At 37.4% G+C, this 23,476-nt stretch overlaps 1 protein-coding gene across 5 annotated transcripts in view; it reads right to left on the bottom strand.

Annotated features, from left to right (window-relative positions):
* LOC112995758 (3',5'-cyclic-AMP phosphodiesterase 4D) overlaps positions 1-23,476 on the bottom strand; it is a 604,531-nt gene that overhangs the window by 92,227 nt on the left and 488,828 nt on the right. For all 5 annotated transcript variants that reach the window (XM_064500988.1, XM_064500989.1, XM_064500990.1 and 2 more), the window contains 3 exons: positions 19,267-19,303; positions 14,125-14,198; positions 12,482-12,531 (listed from right to left, as the gene is read on the bottom strand). In XM_064500988.1, the coding sequence (XP_064357058.1) occupies positions 12,482-12,531; positions 14,125-14,198; positions 19,267-19,303 (161 nt within the window). The remainder of the gene's footprint in view (positions 1-12,481; positions 12,532-14,124; positions 14,199-19,266; positions 19,304-23,476) is intronic.

Below are 23,476 nucleotides of genomic sequence, written 5' to 3'. Positions count from 1 at the left end.
CTTTTTATCTGATATGCCAAAAAATGTTGAGAAGAACAGAAGAAAAGTATTTCTGCAGCTAATATCCATCAGACAGATCCCTTTAGCTTAGCAAACAGAAAGGATAGAATACAAAAGACAGATTTAGGGCATTACATTTGCCAGAGCTCATAAGGGTCTGATCATTGCTGCTGCTTCTATTTGCCAAACTCAAATAAAGAAGAAACAAACCTGCCCAAAACTGTGATTTTGCTTTTTCCCCTTAAGAAATTGGATTTGAAAGCTATAATAACAATAATGGCATCGAAGACTCTCTCCAAGTAACTACTGGTTTCTTTTCCTGTCAGCTGCCCCTCTTCATCCATCAGACCTTTCTGCAAGCCATTAATAACATTTGGTTAGCTTGTGTAATCAGGTTATGTCAAACAGTTTTCTGAATTTCTCCTTCATTTCTTTGGCACTGACTTCTTGGGTTTTTATTACTTTTGTCTTTGCACTCCTTCAATTAAAGACAAATTAGTCAATGGTTGTTGCAGCATGTCATTAAGCACTAGCATATGGCTTACTGAATAACAAGTGGCATTTTAAAATGTCTACTAATCCAGTAGTCACTTGTATAATTTATTTCTGAGTTATTTCCTGTTTCTTTAGCATAGTAATAAATAAGTTATCTAGTGGCAAAGTTCACTCACTCACATGTAATGCTACATTATTCTTCATTATGAAGGAAAGAAACGCAAATTATTATTCTATGACATAAGAGAGACTAGCTACCTTAATTTATTGTCTGTCACCTTTATTTTTTATTTGGCTTAGAATTAGTTCAACTTCATATCTAATTTACGCTTTCAAAACTAAATGTCAGTTGCAGAAATTAATTTAAAACACTACATGGGGAAAGAATCATGAATTAGATCTGCAATTTACTACTAGTATTTTAATGCAAATATTTGGGAATCATTTTTATTATTTAGTATCAACTAAAACTTCATGTATAATGCCAAAGCTGCTTCAATAATTCAGAACATCATAATAATGGGGATACAATCTAGATATTCCTAGTACAAAAAAGTCTGTCCCTGTATGAGTTGGAGCTGAACCTTCTTAACTGTGAACAGATAAGGACTATGATAAAAAATATTTTTTTCCAATGTATTAACAGAAGCCAGAAGTCATACAGCTCTAGAAACCGGCCTGAGGAGAACTACAGTTTGTATTTGATGAGGAAATTTAAAAAATATCATACCCTGGACTTTTTAATATTTACAGTGAAAGCTCTCCAGTAAGAACTACTGGGTTTTTCACTGCCTCCTGTCATTGCTCCTGAACGCCCAGAAACAAGTCCAGTAAACTACTTGTTGTTATTGCTCCCCAGCAGGCTTCTGCGAGGAAATGCCCGAGGGTGTCTGGGGCTACGCTAGGCTGCCCACTACTGGCGCATCATCTACAAGCAGTGACACTCCCCTAGTGTTTGCCGGGTGACTCCAAAGTCTCGCCCAGGCACCTGGGGAGCTGAGGCTCCAGAGACCATTCAGATCGCCTTGGGCACCTGCCTTCCTCTGCGGACGGTGCAGGAAGCCTGAGGCTTTACAGAAGATTAAATATACAGAGCCAGCTAGAGCCAGCTAATCGGAAACATTAAAAACACACGGGCATATCTGAATATGTGATTGACTACGGTCCACACACCAGTTACTTTCATGCAGACTGAATCCCACCACCACAAGGTCTTCCCAGGTTATTCACCTAACACAGGAAAACAGTCTGATGGTGACTGTCTTTTTGCATAAAGGTGTTAGAAGCTGTCCTGAAAGCAGAAGCCTGAGCTCTAGGCTCTTCTTATCCTTAGGATTTGAATCCATTGATCCCAATTCCCAAGAAAGTGCGGTAAGAACAAGTCAGTTTTCCTACAGCCAAAGCTGGAGTTACTCCCTCCAGCTGAAGATGAGTCACTTTGCAGCATGTAATGCAAAATGCATGAGATCAGAGAGAGAATGAGCAAAAAGGAGGCTGCCTCTGTAGTCTGCTGCTGAGGTCGCTCCTGGAGGAGATGCTGTGCAGGTGTGAGTCCTAAACTGTGCACACTACTCCCAGGGTTATTTATACACTTGACTTGAGCATGGACAATATATGGTGTGTGGGTACCTGTGGGACTTTCTGGTCTGCAACAGAGGCGCTGTTATTCCTGCTTGCCTCCAGGGCCTCTGATTCATTGCCTTGCTCAGGCTCTGTAATTAGGAGCTTGCATATAATCAAACCAGACCTTAGGCACTTTAGTGGGTAGTCTCAATGTAGCTCTTAATATTTAAATGGATAGTCGGGAAAGTGAATACGTTTCAATAAACCATTTTCTGAGTAACCTATTAATGGAAAAGAGTTCTACTTTCAAATCCATCTTTTCAGTTGGAGAGAAGACAATGTCACTGATCACAGATGTTAGAAGTCAGACGAAGTGTGAGAAAAGATGCACTCAGGCTACCTCAGATGGTCATACCAGAACCCACATCTACAGGTAGTTTCATTTTCTATGTATGTCCACCAAAGGGCTGCATTCGTAACAGGAACAAAAAAATGACATTGACAAGAGTCGTGTTTTTTCTTGCAGATTCTTCACATCTCAGTCCTACAAACCAAACCACCTTTCACTCTTTCAGCTGTTCTGCTAGTCTTATCAATGCGGTAAATGCAGTCTGGGGTCATGTATGTTTCTCAAAAGTGACAGTAAGTGACACAACTGGGCTGAAAAGAGAAGAGGAAGCACACTAAGCTTATCATCCTGTCTATCTTTCCAGTAAAATGGACAGTTTTGGTGAAATGATGATATAGTGATTTTTCCTGAAGCAGCAAAACACAACCTCAATTTGACTTTAAAGGTAAGAAGCTGCATTTGTGTCGGCTTGCGTATCAAATCATCAATGTGGAGATAATCTAGACTAGTCTCTCTCACGTTTTCTTTTTGAACTTCAGTAGATCTTTTTGTTTCAGCATGCCTATATTCTAACTACAAAATGTGTTAAGTGTGTTTCAGAACCAAAGCTGTACTACAGGGCAGTCCTATGGAAAAGTAACCTGAAGTCCTGGATAAAGCTTACAGGCAGAGGTCAGTTTTGAGCCTTCTAGTCTCTGTGCGCTTAGATAGCTTAACCACACATCACCACCAAAACCAGATTATTATGAGATCTCCCGAAATACATTACAGCCAAGTGATGTAGTCTACACACTGCAAAACAACTACGCTTATTTTCTAATTGTTGGTTTTGGATAGATCACCGGGGAAAATGCATCTTTTCAGAATATGTGTTAATAAGCATTTTAAAATAACATCATGAAGACTGCTCTTTTGCCACTAATGCAGACAGGTAGGTCATCATTTAAAAATATCCTAGGTGATCCTGATAACTGATCTCATACTTTCACTATAGACAAAGCCTGAATCTCTCAAAAAATTGACTACTATATTTGACTACTATACAGTAGTCAAAGGTAGGGACCATTCTATCTTGTACTCTGATTTTATTAACTTCCTTGAATGTGAGGTAATAAGTAAACAGCTTATGATGCCCAAAACCACATCAAACTTCTTCCTGCCATTCTGCCTCAGGAAAGTTAATCACTGTTTAACAAACCCATAGAACTTAAGCCAGCACTAGATAAAAATTACATTTTGATTCTCTCATTCAATTGGGAAAATTTTGCAGCATGAATTGAAGGTCTTCAGATCAAGGTGGAGAAAGCATTCAATAAGCCCTGACAGATGTACCCTGCCAATGACAACAGCTCCCTTAAACCAAGGAAAGGGCTAAACTAGAGACATGAGTACTATTCACTTAAAAAGAAAAATACAATTTATTCTTTTTATTTTCAAATGATCCATTTCAAGCAGGTGCTTTTTCATTATAACACATGGCTGTGCTGCACAAACTGTGACACAAAGAGCTAGTTTTTAATAGAAAATAGGCAAATAGAGCCCCTGTTTATGAATATGAAGTGCCTGCAAACTCTGCATGTGCAGGGAAAGAAGCTGCTAGTTCAACCAGGGAAGTCGACTAGTGACAGTGCAAGCCTGGGTGAGAAGGGGACTCCTGTCTTTCCAATTCACTGCTTCTCTGCAGAAATTGTTTACTCTGAGCAGGAGACATATGACTGAATTTCACTCCAAATTCAATTTCTGCCATGTACCTCACAAAACAGTAAGATTTTCCTTCCATAGAAAAGCAGGCTGTAAATGAGATAACTCTCCTTTTAGCTATCATTACCTACATAATACCTTTAATGATTAACTGGTTGTGGTTTTCCAAATCTGTGTTATTTATGTGAAATATTATCAATCATTTAAAAAAAAAAAAAACAATGTATAGGCCTCTATAAGCTACTCTGTAGTGATGAAGGTTGGGTTCAACTTCACTGAAGTTTATGATTATCAATCCTTTATTCAAAATACTTGTTGTAAAAATGTGACCTCTTTTTTAGAACAGAATAGTTGAAACTAGCTGAAAGACAGGATATCCGCAGTTCCAGCTGGTTGCCAAACTGTGTGGACAGGCTGGAGGGTTTTCACTGGAAGCTAAATGTATATTCACTCTGGATTGCAGAGCTTGAAGCTCAGTTTCTTTTTGTCTGTTATCTGAATGGCATGACAAGAAAAAATTCTAGTCCATAATGCATCACTCCAAATATTCAACAATATCGTTTTTTTCTCAAATCCAAGCTTAACACATACATTTGTAATAGAGTTTGTCACATAAATGTGAATTGGGATCTGGTCTAAAACAGCAAGAGAATGGAATACTTCTCAGACTGAGATGTATCTTAGATTTTAGCAGCAATAGTAATATTGCCACCCATTCAAAATATCTTTTCAAGAAGGCACTGTACACCACGTAGACCCGGGTTCTTCCACCTCAACCATCTGTTTCTACTATCCATTCAGTATGTATAAGCCCTGAGATCAGTATCCTAATTAACTCTAAAACAGAGCAAGGATGCAGACCATAAACAAAATTCAATATTATGTAACAACTGCTTACCAAAAAGGCACAAAGGCATTTAAAACTCCATTCCATTTGAAGAACTACTAATCTTTTTCCAATTGCATTCTTATTTTATGTATTAATACTGAAATTAGATTTGTTAATCCAAAGAGTGGGTTACATTCCAGTATTAGGTTTTTTTAGGTTTTAATAAAACTTTTTTTTTCCTAAAAAAAGTATGTGCCTTTCTTGCAGGTTATTTTCCTCAATATTCTCCTCTGCTGTTTCAAGTTATCTACTGAGCTTCAAAATTTAGTGACACTGTTGACCCTAGAGAGCCATCAGAAGTAACAGCAATAAAAGAAAGTAACAGCTGAAGAAAATTACCCTCTACACATGAAATTTGCTTGTTATTTATCTGATTGACAGTGACGAAGAGCATGTATATGTGCTGTGGGTATCTTCTGAAAAATACATTCTTGGGATTCCATTTGTGTGAAGAGCTCAGCGTAAGTATATACCCTTCCATATAGTATTTCTTTCAAATTGTCAATTACTCTCTCTTGTTCCACTACTCTTCACATAACATAAAATCCACACCAAATGACACAGTATGTTATTTTTGCTACCTATCTGAGAAAACAATTACAGTGAATGTGGCTACCTTTGCATAGGTCAATTAATGGTAAAATTTCAAAAGCATTTGCAGAAGTTAAAAGTTAAGAAGTTAACTGACTCTCAGTAAGAGTTCTGGTCCTAAATGCCAGTTTTGGAAATATTCCCCTAGAAAGTAAGTTTAGGTGGACTTGCGTTTGTGTGCCAGTGGCTTCCCTGCACATAAAGCACTTCTAAGTATTGAATTCAACCACTGGCAAGGTATACTGTTATGGCTGCTGCAGTCTGCAGATATACATCTGCTAATTTCTCAAAAATTAGATGTAATTTACTGCAGACTAAAGGATGGGAAAATGATACAAAGCACATTTACATTTGAAAATATAAGTATCTGTGGTATTCACCCTGAAATTCAAATAATTTGCTGAGGTGAGTTATATTCTGTTAAATATCCACAGATGTATGGGTATAAAAAAGGTGTGAAGAACAAAATATTTATATATCTTTTACCAAACTACACTGAGAGCAAAAGTCGTTTTACCAAAAACACCCCCCTTCTCTTTAAAAACAAGCTGTCAGGTTCCTTCAGTGCTTTGGGAAAGCGCCCTTTACTCAATTAACTTGAGTGAGAATTTCAGAACATTTTATCTTGCCTTTGCCAAAAGTTTGGCAGTAAAGTTTACTGTAGGAATACTTCTCTGTAATAAGAAAAAAATATATTCAATGGGCAAATGAAGTGAGAGTGGGAAGTGCTCATTATAACTATAATCCTGCTGACTAAATCTAGAGAAGTGATATATATACTGCAATTATCTCTTGAATAGGGCATGTTTTATAAATCTGCCTAAACCTGGGTATGAAATCTAAGGTCTTCAGCATTTTAAAATGAGACACTGATATTGCAATACAACATTTCTTTTGTTAAAAATCTGAAATATTATTTTTAAATCTCTGTTCTCAAGGGCATTAGCATCCACTCAGTTCCATATATCCATTCCCAAGCTAGCAGCAATTACCTCAGTATTGCATGAATTAACTTCTGTAAGGCATCTGTTGTTCTTTTCTGTCCCCTCATATGTTCTCCCATTTACTTTATCCCCTGCTGTGCTCTGGTAGAATCACAGACACAAGAAAAGATAAAAACCACTTAGATTATTTAGGACATCTCCATGCAGTGATACACTGTACAGTCCAGCCAGGTCAGCAGGATATTTAACGCTTTACCTACTGGGCTTTTGAACAGCTTACAGCATATCATGATCAGGAATGCTTCCTCTTATTCAGCAATAATTTAACTCTATTTTAATTCCATCCGATTATTCAATAAAGCCTTTAAACTACAGAACTGGCTTGAATGGGAGATGCTTACATATAGATAAACACACACATATTTGCATTTAAATGTGTGTGCATGGGTGTGTGTGTATAAAGCTAGACTTGAACATTTTGGTACTCAAGTTTACAGCTCCCTTCCCCGATGCCTTCTAGTCATTTTCAGTCTGCTTTTGCTTACTTATGCTTGCCCTCCACACCAGGGAAGCTACAGCAGCCTGACGCAAGTGTACTTGCTTGCCAGGGGTTCAAGCATATTTGACTCTTCATAGAGTCATCCCACCAGGCTGGATATCCCTTTACACACTTTGCTATGACTGAGTCTAAATCTGTGCGTGTGCATGTAAAGTTAAGGCACAGGAATGAAAACGATTACATTCTTTTGGACACATGTTGATTTGGAATTTCAAGCTTCAAAACTGAAATAACGTTTTGCATGTGACTGGGTTCACATTTTCAATGGAATTGAACTACACTGATTCAGAAATTTCTATATTTAAATTTAAATGGAGCAATTCCTCACTATGGAATCTACAAGATTGTTAATGGACATAATTATGTCTACACATCTGGGTGGTAGGGCCTTAGATTTCTATATAATCAGGATTTTTTTGTTTCTCACTACTGTTAGTGCTTTGAATAGTAATCTTCCTTTTCCATTACCTATAGGATGGATGTTTAAGTTACTTTGGTGCTGTTAAATGTATCATACTGAAAGCCAGGAGGTTACTAATTAATTAATTAACTATATTTAATTATTAAATAATGATTGATTATAATTCCAATATAATAAAACAAAAACTATAGCACAAGACCTGTAGATTCCATTTCACAACCTTAAACTTTATTAGGCAACCTGAAGCTATTCAATACAAACCATATAATATGTTGGAAAAAGCCTATGAGAAACATGCAAGAAATTCCATTTAACTAGCAGGATATTGAAATTCTGCTGGATTTAACATGCAGAACCATATAAAGTGCATAACTCTAGTCCAAAGAGAAGTAATAAGAACATACAGTAACACATTAATTCAGTTTAAATTTATAACCTCATAATATTTGCAACTACTTTATTTCACTGTTGGCATGGTTTTTGTATATATGACAAAGAGGTCTTCCTGACACTAAGCCATGTGCTTCCTACCTTTTAATAAATGAAATGTAGAAATATTTGATGGCTTGTTAGTGAATAATTCCATATATTCTGTTCTATCTATGGGATGAAATAGGTTTGAGTTAGCTTTTAGTGGAAAATTTTAAAGTGTAAACAACTTCTAAAAAGTGAACTTTTGCGATTAAGATTTATTTTATTATTAAATAAAATGGTTTATTTGTTATATATACACATCTTTACTTAGAGGTCCTTTGACATTCTGTTTGTAACATAAAGGGCCAGTTATATAAGCTATATTTAAGTCCACTTCAAAGCTATTTCTGTTAACAAGATGTCTCTCTAATATATGTGTGTGTGTGTATATATATATATGTATATATATATGAATCAGATCCTGTGTCTGTGATTTCAGGTTAACTAAGACTTTATTTGCCAGTTAATCACTAGTTGTGATAGTATGCAGAGGCTCAGAGACTCATTCTCTTGGAGAGACTTACCTCCTTTTGCCTGTATATTTTTCATATAAAAACATCTACCAGATTGAGTTCACGAATTATAATTAGTGGACAGAGAAGTTGTGAGATCTCCTATCTATTTTAAATCTAATAGACATTAAGAACTTACATAGTTCCTTCATACCTAATTCATATGATTTTCATTTAGAAATGCAGATATTACAACTATAATAATCAAAAGATAAGTAATGTTTCCTCTTTTTTTCATCAGTCAAAAATCACAACACAAAAGTTCAGTCCTGGCTTCACAGCTATTAGTGTTTTTGGAAAATGAAAGGTTATTTATAGTTCACTGGTGATGTTAAGAGAATTAAGAACCTGCCATGAGGCACCATGCACATCACCGCCTTGAAAACGTGACTCTTTGTGAGGGGAACCCCTCTTTTGGCCGAAGAAAGACCACCAAGCATGGCAGAACCGTAAAAACACAGAGCTATCTCAGGCAGGCCTTGGTCCAAGAAGAAAGAAGGTACTTTTACGGAGCAGTTCATCTCCCTTTAAAGACAGCATCTAAAATAAGTCAATTTATGTCTCCTTATTCACACTGACTATAAAAGGACTTCAGAGAGCCTTGACAAGACAGAGATACCTACTTTCTAGATGTCTAAAGCAGGTGAGAAAAGTCTGTTATTACATGAAAAGCTCCTACCTCCTGCCCCCTACTTCCTCTGGAAAAGCAGGCTCAGCACGCTCCACATGCTGTAGCATACCTGGCTTATACCGAAGATCAGCTATGCCATTGGCATTCATTGCCTTTTTTCAGTGCAGTTTCTGAAAGGGATTCATGGGGATATATTGAACAGAACAGGCCATATTTCAGCCATTAACTTTTACATATTTGCTTTGAAAAATCACTGCAAATTGTAAGGCCACCATCTTCTTCTCTACGTCCAGTCTTGTAGCTGTGTTTTACTGCATGGTTGCTAGGCTTCTACCAGATTGAACATTTTATTCACGTACTGCTGCACCTCTCAATTCCACTATTCTCAGTTTCCTTAGTTCTCACCTCTCAGTTTCCTATCTCTTGCATTTTCTCCCACATTTATTCCTCAGGGTGAATTCTTACAATAGTCAAAAAATACTTTTTCATCTAAATGGGAAAATTTTGCCCTTGCAATTTTACTTACTTTTCTTTACCAAAACCCTTTTCATCTTTTTCTTTTTTCACATATCTTCTGCCATAGTTCCTTCTTGCTACACTTTCCTTTTGCTTTCTGTAACCTTCCCTTTCCTCAATTAGATCCTTCCTAAAGACACTTTTTCCAGGAAGCTTAGTAACTTAAACCCTCCCTTCTTAGGTGTCTATTTCTGTTTTAATATTGACATTGTTTAGTGATGCTCTACCTTCCAGACACCTATTTTATTACACTGGTGATCAGTTCTTGCTGAGATTGCTAGCTGTGCCAACTGGCTGATGTGAGGGTCCCCACCTTTCTGGTGTATTACTCTAGATATTCAATGACTTAGACTGTGAAAGCAGCATGTACAGGAGGATTTTTCAGCAGGAAGGACTCTGCACAAACTGAGAAGAATTAGAAAAGCATGATAGCATCTGAAAGGGTTTTTAATCATTCTAAGAGCAGGAAAAGTGTTTGTAATATATTTTTCTTCTTAGCCTAGTGTTTTACTCTAACATGCTTTACTAGGATTTTATATGCCTCAAGAAAGCACCTATGCATTCTTCTGTGCTTACACCATGAAATTTGTTGCTATGGAAATACCGAAAACAGGCTATGATTAAGAATGGGCAAACCCATTCAGGCAGAATAGTATCCAGCTTCAATCTCCATTCAACAGCTAAAGTGAATTGCAGCCATTTTCATGCTTTATAGTGGCTTAATATCTCTTCTGTATTATTAAAGCCTTTTAGCCTGCTATATCCAACTCACACAAGCCCCAGCTCACCCAATTCAATGGACAGTTTGGGCACAGCAGTTCCAGTAGCTTCTCTGATAAATCAGATTAAACTAAATTAGATTAAATTACCCTTACTCTTCTTTGCCCTCTGCTCATGCTTCCTTTAAATTTCTTGGCACAGAAAAATTTTTTAGATTATTTGCACCACTGACTGCACTACCTTCCTTCTAAACTTCAGATGATTTAGTGCTTCTGACATGTACAGTGTACTCCGGAGGTTAACCAAATGGAAACCTTCAGATCAGTGTGGAATTTAAAAAGAGCAACATTAACTTCCAGCAGAGTGTGTCTTGGGTCCTGCTGTCTGAGCAGCTTCTCCTTCTGGAAAAAAGCAGCAGACCTCAGGCAAACAGCTGTGGGAGAGCATGTAAGGTGGCCTTGCTGTATGTTCATGTGCACGCATATCTTCTGTTCTGGATGTCACATATTCTTTGATTATCAGGGATTTTACTGCATTATAGACTTTCTGAAGTTAGTCCCTTGGAACCACAGGAAAGAGACATATTTTTCAAAAAACTCTGTCTCCATTTAAGATAACAGACTTCAGGATCAGACAAGTAAAGCGCACCCTTAGAAACAGGTGTAACATCTATCAATAACTGAAATGGCTAATGGGTGGTAGTTTGAAACCAACACCCAGAGTTACCTCTTCAAGGAATACATTAACAAAGGATTATACCAGAAGCAGGTCATGAGAGATCTATGAATTTATCCTCTCTCCTCCTCCCCACTCAATTTATTTAATTACCACAACTTTAAGGATGGTTGCAAAACATTCTTAACTGAGGATGCTTTTCAGTGAATAGAGTGGATTTATAAGGTTTAACCTTCTGTTCCCTGATAAGCCGTAAGCACAAATGCTCATATTTACATATTGAGTTCCTTGGAGAATAAAGGATGGCTCTTTTAGAGGTAAATGTGTATATGGTGTGAGGACAGATGAAAAAAACTAAGGATGTTATCACATTGGAAGCCTAAGAAAAGAATTATTGAACGTGACAAAGCCATACTTCTCTTCAAAAAAGCTAAATTACTGTTTGTTCCTTGCGTTACAATCCTATTATACAACTAAAAAGACAAGAGTTTGAAGATCATCAATAAAAATCAAGCCAAGTTCCATCTGGAAAAAAAATAGAGTTGAAAATTCTGGAAATGATAATTTTTCTGTTTAAATGGTAAATTATCTGTTTACTAAGTATCTCTCCATGTTCATTAAGAGGCAAAGCAAATGCTCTTTTACTCTGCCAGCACGACACTGAGGATGTAACTACCTGGAAAATTACACCATCTAAGAACACATTGATTAACATGTATTAACAAATATGATGTAAAATAAGGTGTGTTCCCATAAAGATGTCCAAGACCAAGTTGCCAAATACTAATTCCAACAATACCAATACTAGCCAAAAGTGTTACAGAGTAAAATTTTTAAAAGTGATCATGTAATTTAGGATTCCAGTCCTGATTTCAAGTTAATATTTCTTTAGAAATAAGTGTCTTTTACAAGTAAATTGTTTTTAAGCACCTAAATGTTATAGAAATAGAGTCACAAAAGTTAGCTTTGAAAATTTCCCCTCATTACCTAAAGTTTTGTAATGCCAAGACTTTGCCTCAGTATAGAACTCCACCTCCCAAATAAAAGATCAATCTGTTCTTCACACCAGTTCTTTCTACTACATTTCATTGCAAAAAATTACTGATGAAGATAATCATGACATACTCAATCACTGATATATGAAGAAAATGGAGGACAAAGATCATGTCAAAAAAACCCCACCAAAAATCTGGGAACGAACTTAGATTAAAAACAGGATAATAAGACAGAAATCAGAAGGCTAAGATGATATGTCTCCAAAACTATTTACAACTACACAACTCCCATTCTCTTTAATAAAATAGATATAAGGATATGAAAGAATATTAGATTACTATTTCAATATTCAATCTTCATTGAGACTAAAGTTTTCATAAATATTAAATTTAGAAACCCATGATGCTTTCACAGACGAATCTGCAGTCATGTGAATTTCTCTTACCTGTTATAGTTGCTTTGTTAATAGATGGTTGGTTACACATTGGTGACCGTCTGATAAGGAAAAGAAAAAAGGTGTAAGCCTGATAATCTTGTAGATTACCGAATCTTTGAACAATCTAATAGAAAATACTTTTCCTCAGGAAGTTATTTGGAGCTGGAACACACTGTCATAGACAAGAAAAAAGTTCAAATATTTTTTCTAGAACTAATATTTCTTAATAGGATAGAAATTTCTTTCTAGTAGAGAATGAAATTCACAGCTGACCCTGAAATGTCTCTGCAGATTGGGAACTCCAGTTCATTAAAAACCTGCTTAATCATACCTAGTACTTGTACCTAGCTTGAAGTTTGGTCCATATACATGTTTATCATTATTCTAATATGGCCATTATAAATTATAATTTATTTTTCATTTTCTTATTTGAATACACATTTCGCAATAATCTTTAGAGCAAACAGCTCAGCATACTGTTTTGCTCATTTAAGAAAGCTGGAATTTGTTGGCCTGACACAGTGACCTAGGGAAGTGTGGAGGCTGCAAGCAGAGGTATATGAGGTCTGCATATTCCATCCTCCGGGCTGGAAACATCTTTCTGTATTACTGCATCTATAGTGGTAAGCAGCTGTCTTACATGCTGAACTCTTCAGTGAGAAAATGCTGTGAGTCAAAGCTGCCATGAATGCTAATTACTTTTAATTTTTAGGGATGCACAATTTTGGTGAGGGAAATTATTCCACTACAAAAGCTGCCAGTTTAACTAACATTAAGTAGCACTTAAAGCGCCTTTAAATAATCCCTTTCAAGAGAACAGAACGATCTTTGGCAGCAGATACTTCCCAATATAATGCTGTGGTTTTACAATATATACAAAAGGATTAAACTTACCTGTGGACTACCTGAATTTGAATTCTTAAAATTCATAGTTAATTGTTTTAATATAATATAGAAAAACATAATAAGTATATAAGAGGTATGCTATAAAAATGATGCTTCTTCCATAAAATGTCATTACAGGAAACTTAGACTCCATGTACAGTTTACTCCAATTATTTTGCAAATCTCTGTAAAAGTTTTTGTAAGCCTTAAAGACTTACCATTCTGTCTTGTATGGAAAACAATTATTACGTTAATAATTGATATTATGATGCTGTAACATGATTGGAGAAAGATCATATTTATTATGTCTCATGGATAATTATGCACTGCTGTGGATATGTAGGATGCCTAGTATCTTGGATGGATTAGGCAGAGTTCTAGGTTTACATCATGGAGGTAGCTCACAGTGAGGGTAGCTGTCCACTCACTTGGGTTCATTTATAGGACTCAGCCTCTTTGCCTGAATGGTCATCTTTGAATGATCTTTGACATATGACTAATTTACTGAAAAACATGGACGATCCATGAAAAACACTCCAAATTTACGCATAGACAGAAATACAGGAGCAATTAGTAGGTGATGGGGCTGTTGTCTCAGCTACCAAGTATAATGGTTTGAAAGGATTAATAAAATCATTAGCCATCACATGATTTATACAAGTTTAGTGACACAGACTGACATTTGCAACATCTAATCTCATAATTCTTAGTTTCAAAATTTAAAAAGTACCACTGCAAAAGTTTAGTCTCAAAAAATTGACACTCACTTGCTGGGTGCCCGATCTTGTAAGTTGGTTAATGCAGCAAAGTTATTCCGTACAGTACGCAGGCTGGCCAGCACCTGGAACAAACAGAACGGTTGCATTCTGAATATCTACGCAGGTAAGACGGATTTATCTCCACTCCACTGTGCTGGCAGCAAAAGGAAAGGACATTGCAAGACAACTGTAACAGGTTTCCAGGACTGGTTTAATGTCTGTGGCCTTTGACCATTATTTAACAATAGCATGTCTGTAATACAAGGGCAATCGTTTATTTCTTTCTTCTTCCTCATAAACAACTCGCTATTTGTTTAAAGAGCCTTACTTGAAGAGGAGGAAAGTTTTTCACAGAATACTACTTAGTTCTCTAAAATGACCATAAAAGCATTCATGTCTGGAAGATAATAGCCCATTCAAGCCTATTGCTTCATACATAAGAAATGATCAGAGAATTTTCCATTTGCAGCCCAGCCCCCACAAACCTCAAAGGACAAAAGCAATGACATTGTCTAGCCTGGCAGGAAAAGTAAAAGTGGCTCCTTTAAGGCGCTGCATTCCTTTGGGCACTTTGGACAGGCGGCCAGAGTAAGAAGAAGGTATCACCTGGGCAGGTGGGAAGTGTCTGAGGACTCTTGCAAGATCTGCCCATTGAAAAAGGTAATATAAACTAAGTACTCCTGCCTGGCCTTCCTCCCGTGCAAGGCAGCAGCTAGAGGAGGCAATAGCAGAGTGTCTTCTTGTTGTAAGTGGCTTATGCAGTCTCCAAAGATGGAGGCTGGATAAAGACATCAGATTTTGTACCACATAAGGGTAATACGACACATCCATGTGACTAGAGAGCAGCTGTTCAGCTATGCCAGAGAGGGAACCATTAATTATTTAGAACCTGACTGGGAATAAGAGGAGGCAGCAAAACTAATCGCTGATGTGTCCCCGTGGTAGTTGCTCATGGTTGTTTCTCAGCCCAGACTGGTCTGGTTCCCTAGTGAACCCACACTAGGAATTTAGAGACCGACAAAGCTGGGAATGGGAATTTGGGCTCCTGAGATCTGAGACAAGGAGGATACAACTCTCTCTCCACAGTCCCTCACATTTATATGTGAGGACGCAAGGGGGTAGGAGGCTGGAGACACATGAAGGACTTAACAAAAGCTTGTAACAGACAGAAAATATTCAGGAGAGAATCATGATTAGCAGTGTCCAAGTTACTGTGGGCAATTCCCAGATGGGTTAAGATAATAAATTTGTTGCTTAGTTAGGGAATACTCATTTCATTATGTTTTTCTTTAAAAAGATAAGGACAAGGAGGCAAACTCATGTATTTTACATTTAGCCCTAAATAAAAGTAATTACATATGCTATCAAATTTGCATTCCCAGGATATTATGACACTAACAAATATTGTATCTAGATGATGGATATACATAGATGGGAACATGGCATGAAGTGAACAAAAGATGGCTGGAGATGCTGGTGTTCATAAAAGAGGTGACAATAGAAACTGCTAAAATACTGAGGAAAGAAATATGAAAATATTTTAAAAGGAAAGCATGAGCTAAAAGTGGGAGAGAAAGGATAAAAGTAAAAAGGTTGGGCATATTAGGGAAAGACGTACATTTTATTGACTGCAGTCAGTTTTCAGTTCTCTTTGGTCAGTCTGCCTGGATTCTGATCTACCTGTGCCAGAATGCTGAGACTGCTTGTATGTGCTGTGGTTATTAGAGGTAGCACTGCACACACAAACACATCTACGTGGCTCCCAGAGCTGCCTTGGGCCATGAAAAAATGTAGTCCATTTTTCTGGTGGCAAGTTCCTACTCAGTAAGCCCTGTTGGGCTCAACCTGGCTGTATATTCAGGTGCACTGAGAACTGGGAGCACATACAAATACAGCAAAGTGACTCCTCAGTGAGTCATCTCAGATACAGCTATGCTTGTTAGCTCTGCCTCTGCTGGACCAGAATGAACGTCTCTGTATCCGCTGCGCTGTGCTGAGTTTCAGCAGGGTTAATAGGCTAGGCACAATGCCATGTGAAAACGTGAACCTAGTTGAGGTTCACATTACAACTGAAATAATATAACACTCAGAACTTGGAGCACTGGAGACAGAAGTGTGCAGAGCTGCAAGACTGCTCGGGGCCAGTTATGAATTGAAGCTTCATAAGCTTAGCTAGACCCAAACTTGGGCCCCTGAAGAGATGCTAGGGTGTCTCTGCTTAGTTCATGTCACTATTGACATGGTTCAGATTTTTCCACTGTCCGAGTCATTATGAATCTCTGTTATTCCAGAATAAGGAGACTTGACTGTGTAACATGCATGTGCCTCCATTTTTTTCTTCTTGCAGGTTAGATAGCTGTTTCCTTGGACAAGGGGTAAAATGGCCAGCATCTGCCCAGCGTTCCAGCTGCTTTAGCATACTACAGGCATACCTTGGCACTTTCTCCAAGTGCAAGGGGTCTCCACATACACAGCAATGAACATAAGAGTGACAACAAAAACTTTGGACATTGGTTGCAGTGAATTCTGGTGTTAAACAGCTTGATTTATTGAATATAAGACCAATTATTTGTGCATCTATAATATTTAAGCATCGGTATATATAATAATATTTTCACTTCCACTTTTGCATTATAGTTTGCTTTAAGTGACAATTTCTCTGAGCACAGAGGTTCCACTTGTGCTTAATGTTTCCAGGGTTAGATCTATGAGCAAAAAAGCAACCTACAAATTAGGTTTTAATCCCTAAGTAAATAATATTAATTTCAAAATCAAGTTATATGTGAACAATCATAAGTGGATTAAAATAGTCGACCATTTTGAAGTTAAAAAACTACATGTGGTTCTTAAATTTCACATCATTCAAACTATATTCTTTTGAAAAATAAAATTCTAAGAATTACAGCAGCTGGTTTACATTATAGTATAGGGAAGTGCAACTAATAATATCCTTGTGATAGATTTTTATTTAGTCTACTGAATCCCATTTCTGTTAAAAGTAGTAAATTGTCTTGTCTGTTTGGGGCCAGATGCTATGTGAGGGACATAGCATTCCACATTGCCCCCAGTAACATAGTATGCAACTGGGCTACCATGCTGATACGGTGATACACTGAATGGTAATTGAAATGCTAAAAATTGAACTATTACCACCAGGTGGCTCACAATCATATGAAACAAGCCTTCTGCATGAGTGAAGAAAATAAAGACGTTTTGAAATAAATAGAATGTGATCCACATGCCATGACCTAGTGTCACTAGGAACTCCCAAACTGGTTAAAACAGTGCCTTAGCTGTTTGCAAAACAAAAATGAATCTACGTGAGGAAACACTGCTCTTATTAAGAAGAAATTAAAAGGGTGTTTTATATGATGTGTATGCATTATACTAGCATGTGAGGTTCAATCGCTGAAGTCCGCAGCGAGGCCCTGATACTGCTAAAGTAACTCTGCGGGATGGGCCCTGTGCTTATCTGGAGTTGTAGTCTGTGAGCAGGCTCCAAAAGGAGATGGGATTTTGCTTATATAAATCATTTTTAGATAAGGGCTATTTTTTCCTAAGAGCATAATCAGATGCCACTTCCCCCAGTTAGGCACTTCCCCCAATCTCTCAACTGCATTTCAATTCTCCTTTTGGGGGGGGGGGGGGGGGGGGAATGTGCCATGTGATAACTCCTCTTGCAAGTGCTCTTACTCCTGTTCAGTGCAAAGGAAAACAGGTTGATTTAAACTACTGCTACCAGTGTTTTGCACTGAAACAGCGTACAAGTGTTCAAGTAATCAATTATGACACCTTGGTTCAAGTAGCAATAATGTCCAACTGCTCCTGCTCTAATTGCAGAAGCACATCCATCTATGTCCATAGACATACCAAACCCTATTTAAAGCAAGTAGGGTGTTTTGTCTCAGGAAAAAAAATCAGTAAATGTGGTGCAGTATTTGTTGTTTTCTGAGGAACACTGTAACCTGACTTATCTATATAGTATAATTTGTGATAAAAGCTAGATGGAGATAAGTATAAACTCAGCTAAAGTAAATATTATTAGATTGTGTGACTGCCATAGGATTTCTATAATTTCTGTGCTTATGAGTTAGAGCTTTCATGTTTTCTGAGGAACTAATAGAGCCCAGAAGTGGAACTTTCTTTTTTTTCTCCTGTTTTTGCTATAATTTCTTCTCTTTCTGTATTGTTGAAGTATGTTTATCATTTGACAGGTCTTAAAGTATTCTCAGAAAAGGCTCAGGCTTAATCTTTTCTCTGCTTATAAGAAAATGAAGCTAAACTTCATATTAAGGATGTGACCCAGTGTCTTATAACCACTACATCTGTTTGTTTACAACAGAATTAAGTATATAATAAACTATTAAATGAATATTCATTTTGTGTATTTTGAGCATTGGGCTAAAGCAACTTGCGTATTCGAACTTCAGGTGGTCACTGTATTCCTATTTCAGACTGTTGCATGTCTGAACCTTTCTCCTCCTTTTCAATCCCTTAAATCACATACAGCTTCCTGATTTTTTTTCTCTAGTTAGGCTGAATTAACTTTCATTCCTATCTACTACAGGGGAAAAAACTATTAATACGAGTACAAGGAATATCAGTGTTAACTTTTCATATATGACAAGACAGCTCTTTTGCTAAAAATTGGGGAGTTTCTATACAAGTTATACAAAATTTTGAGTTGGTATTTTATAGAACCCAGAAGCTGAATGGAAAAATCAAATTAATAGATTTGGCTTTGTGAAAGAGCATAAGCATTCTGTATAAAACTCATATTTCTTATAAAAATTACCTTGAATTGAATAGGTAAAAGATGTCCAGAAGGAGAAACCATGATTATAAACAGCAATAGAATAACAGAAAACAGATTTGTTTTCATCAGTACATAGTACCACTATATCTGCTACAGTAGTCGAAAGGTGACTAGTCTCAAGATCCTGCTGCTTTTGCAACTTTTCAGATAATCAAAGAGCAATAATGAAATGAGAAGTATAGGTAACAGAGCGGGAAGATTATTACTTTTTATATAGGGTTTTTTTCCCATTTAAAGCAAGCATGTATATTAACAACAGTGGAAAACAACTGGTTTGGCCTTTTAGACCTTTAACTCGCAAGATTATGTGAGAAATATAGCAAAATTGTGCCTACCTGAGCAAATGGTGTCACAATCAAGTCATCTCCATGTCTGAAAAAAGGAGCAAAGTTGTAAGTTAGATTTGACTGAAAACTTTTATCACTGCTGCTGCTTTAATTAGAAATAAAATTAGGTTTTACAATTCACCACAGTTAAGTCTAGTTTTTTCTTCAACAGTTATTCAGTACAGGTGCTTTAAAGATTTTTTTTGAAAACTAAAGCTCGAGATACTTATTGTTCAATGGCCTGACATGGCCATGGGATGACTGATGAACCAGTCAGTTTCTACAGCGCCTGTTGGGCAGACAAACAAGCAGGACAGACCTGTGGAGAGTTCATCCCAAAGGCTCCCCCTCCCCTTTTCTTTTTAGCTTGTCTGGAATTAACTGGAATGTCTTTAGCATAAGAAATAACCATGTTTGCCTTGAAGGTTGGAAGGATCCAGAATTGTTTTCACTGGCAGGGTGCAGTGCTGCTAATACTAAGAATGATTACTTTGAGGGTTACTAATAGATCATCTGTGAGCACGGGACAGACTAGTAACTGCATATGACTGGGCCCTGCATCACAGACTAATAAAAACCTAGTAAAACTTTTAAACTGACTCACACATCTGTAGTTATAGGGGGGGCTACCTAGTGTGTGCTGTTGCTGTGGCAACCTCACCCACACCACACTGGTGACGTAGGAACCAGCTACTGGGATGACGTGCCTTAGTGGAGAAGGGAGGAAGGAGAAGAGGGATTTCAACTCTTCTGCACTGAAAAACTTGTAAGAATAAATTGCCTTATATTGTGAAGTAATTCCCACTCACTTCATAAATAAAATATTAAAGTTACACACAAAGTACCATGTGTAGTCACAGCTTGTGCTACAGGAACACTGAGCAACCACAGGAAGAAAAAGATGGGAGACTGAAGTACACATAGATACTCATCCTCCTCTGAAATGTTCGTGAAATGGTGGCTGCCGATAAAGTGCTGGGGTGAATGCCCGTAACAGATGCGCAGAATCTGGCAAGCTGTCACTTCAAACAGTTTTCAAAAAATATAATCTTGTAAATAGAAATAGACTGAGCTGCTGTTGAGCTTATGAATAACATAGGTAACACTGGGCATATGGAATGAGGCCTCTCTTAGAGACTCGCGGGAGACCATGGGAGCAAGCAAAACGTTGAGAGTTTTCACTTACCACTGACAACAATCAAAATAAGACAATGAGACAATAATCAAAATGAAAATTCCCCAAACCAAAATCTCCTATGACTCCATTCTCTTATTTTTTCTGCAGTGGGTTTACCATGATGAGCTTTCACATCTGAAATAATTCATCAGAAATTACCACTGCTTTTGAGCTATTTTCATATTCTTTAAAGTTTTAAGCATAAAATAGGAGTATTTAACAAAAGATTTTCAAATCGATAAAAATCTGATCACAAGAAAGCTTTCTGATAAATGGAGAAGTTTGACTGACAAATCAGTTGATCTAATTGCTACAAAATCATTCTTACAATTTACACAGTGCCCACAAGATGATAGTATTTTTTTTGCAGGTATTACAATAACCTATAAAAAAACAGTAAATAGAACCAAAAAGTGCATAAGGATGAAACAAAACTCCCCAATATTAAAAATGATCATGACACTTAATATCTCCATAGCTGTTTTTATGGCTATCTCTCTTGTTCCTATTAGTTGAAATAGAGAATTAGATTTTTACAGACCCTGTGGAAGAGGTCGGCACTTTAAACAAGGTCTTTGCAGGAGTGGTTGGAAAAGCTGTTGCTTCAGGCGTAAACACAGTCCCAGACTGAGCAGAAAGAGCGTAAGCCTGATCGCCACACCAAACTAGAAGAAACATGGCACCACGGGAGGAACTCAGAGGCTTTAATTGTCTAATGAAACCAAATCCAATTGGTTATTACAGACATGATCAGCCCAGGGCAATAACAGGGGAGTTAATGACCAGTTGGGCTTAATAGCTATTCATATTTCTGTTGAGTCATGAAAATATCAGGAAATGCCTTAGACCTTGATTTTTTCTTTAGTTTCTCAGAAAGTGTCTCAAGATCACAATTTAATGAAGCATCCGGACAACAAGGATTTCCTCAGTCAGCCAAGGAGGAAAATTTCCTTCACACCCCTCCCATCAGCAGGGGAAGAGATTTTTCTCCACTGCTGCTGAAGCAGTCAGCTTACCTATTTCTCAGTAAAATCTGTTCATTTCTTCCTTTTTAAAAAAATATTTTTACTATTTGTTTATCAGTCTGGATCTCCATTTTCTCTACAGTTATCTTTTTGACACTGTAAAGAGGCACGGCTATGTAAAGCAAGGGCTCCTGCTTTAGTCATTTTGCAGAATCACAGAATAGTTGGAGTTGGAAGGGACCTTTGAAGATCATTTGATCCAAACCCCCTGCTCAAGCAGCATCGCCTAGAGCAGGCTGCCCTGTCCAGATGGCTTTTGAGCATCTCCAAGGATGGAGACTCCACAACCTCTCTGGGCAACCTGTTCCAGTGCTCAGTCACCCTCACAGTAAAGTAGTTTTTCCTCATGTTCAGATGGAGCTTCCTCTGTTTCAGTTTGTGCCCGATGCCTCTCGTCCTGTCACTGGGCACCACTGAAAATAGTCTGACCCCAGCCTCTTTACGCACCCCCATCAGGCATTTATACACATGGATAAGATCCACCCTAAATCTTCTCCACTCCTTGGAGGAGTAAATGCTAAGGCAATTCAGAGAGGTACCAAGTATGTGTTTCTGGGCCTTCTGCCCTGGAGTTTTTTTCATAAAACGGGATCACTCCACTCCTCTAATTTTCAAACCTCGGTCTATTTGAGCTCTTGCATTTCATTGTGGAATGCTGGAAAATACTGTGTCTTGTTCTTTTTTAGAGGAAACATTATTAAGTATTAATTTAATACACTGAAACCAATTTGAGATTTAATCTTCACATTTCAGATGCCCCTTCTGTCAAGAATGAAGGAATTGTCATTATTTTGGTAAAAGCGGAATGCTGAAAGTACAGATATCCAAAGCTTTCACAAAGTAGTCTAACAAGTGCCAGACCCACTTGGACAGAAGAGCAATTGCATAGTGTGGTGAGTAATCTTTAATCCACATTGGGTCAGGAAATCTGGAAAAGATGAGGCTGTTCAAAAAGGGAGCAGAAATGTCTAAAGCACCTGTAATATGAAGTGATTCACTGCTGCTTCTTGGGCAGGCAACAGTAGCAGCCATTTAGTCTATCACAACCTGTAAATGGGGAATGAATGAAGTTCTGTTCCGTTGTGTTCATCCAAAACAATATTTAAACATAAAAACATTGTTCTGTGACAGATTTCAAGAAAGCAGACTGAAGTTATTTTTTGTATACAAGTGCGAGAACATATGATTTAATCTAAGTGTTATTGATCCACCGTGTACTGCAGTGTATTAAAACACTACAAGGTATGAGTGCCCTGCTATTTTCTTTTCAGGTGCTATGGAAGCCGATAGATGATTCTGTCTGAATTCTGGACAGGATAGTGCCACACATCTCTATACAGAAGCAGCAAGAGGGAGTGTAAACCCCGTACAATATAGCACAAGCTTCTAAATATAGACAGAGCTGTTAACCTTTAAGGTTAGAAGAAATTGTTGTGATAACCATTAGGAAGACTCAGTTAACTAGAATGCTGGGCATATTTGTTTGTCTGTTCATTTTTCAAAGGAAAGCCAGAACTGAAAGCAGAATAACTTTCACCTGGTTGAAAAATGTAAAACAATGTAAATTCACCACCATCGAAAAATACTGTTAAAGCACATAACAGTACTCATGAGATGAATCAGTGTTTCATACAACTTAGACCAAATATCCAACAGTAGACCAAAGAGTAAATAAAGCACTGCAAGTTATTTGCCAAATTAAAGTGATGAAGCCTCGTCTTCGGCAGATTTCTGGTTTTTGTTTCTTAACCTTTCCTACGGGACATAGCTGACCTCTCCCCGTATCACCTATGATGGTCTCCACCCCAGAGAAGGCATAACAGTGCTATGCTAAATCAAAAGCTAGATGTACATGCTCAGCTGAGTGTTGCCAAATACAAAGTATAAAAATTTTGCCTTTCTTTCCTCAAGAGTGGCATTAATTTGTCTCTCCTATCCCAATTATAGGAAGGTAATTAACTTTACCCCCACTAAAGAGGAACTTAGAGATATATGCATGGACAGAGGGAGAAGCAGG

This window comes from Dromaius novaehollandiae, chromosome W (genome assembly GCF_036370855.1).
Source record: "Dromaius novaehollandiae isolate bDroNov1 chromosome W, bDroNov1.hap1, whole genome shotgun sequence".
NCBI classification, from domain to species: domain Eukaryota; kingdom Metazoa; phylum Chordata; class Aves; order Casuariiformes; family Dromaiidae; genus Dromaius; species Dromaius novaehollandiae.
This window is presented reverse-complemented; position numbering and strand designations above follow the sequence as displayed.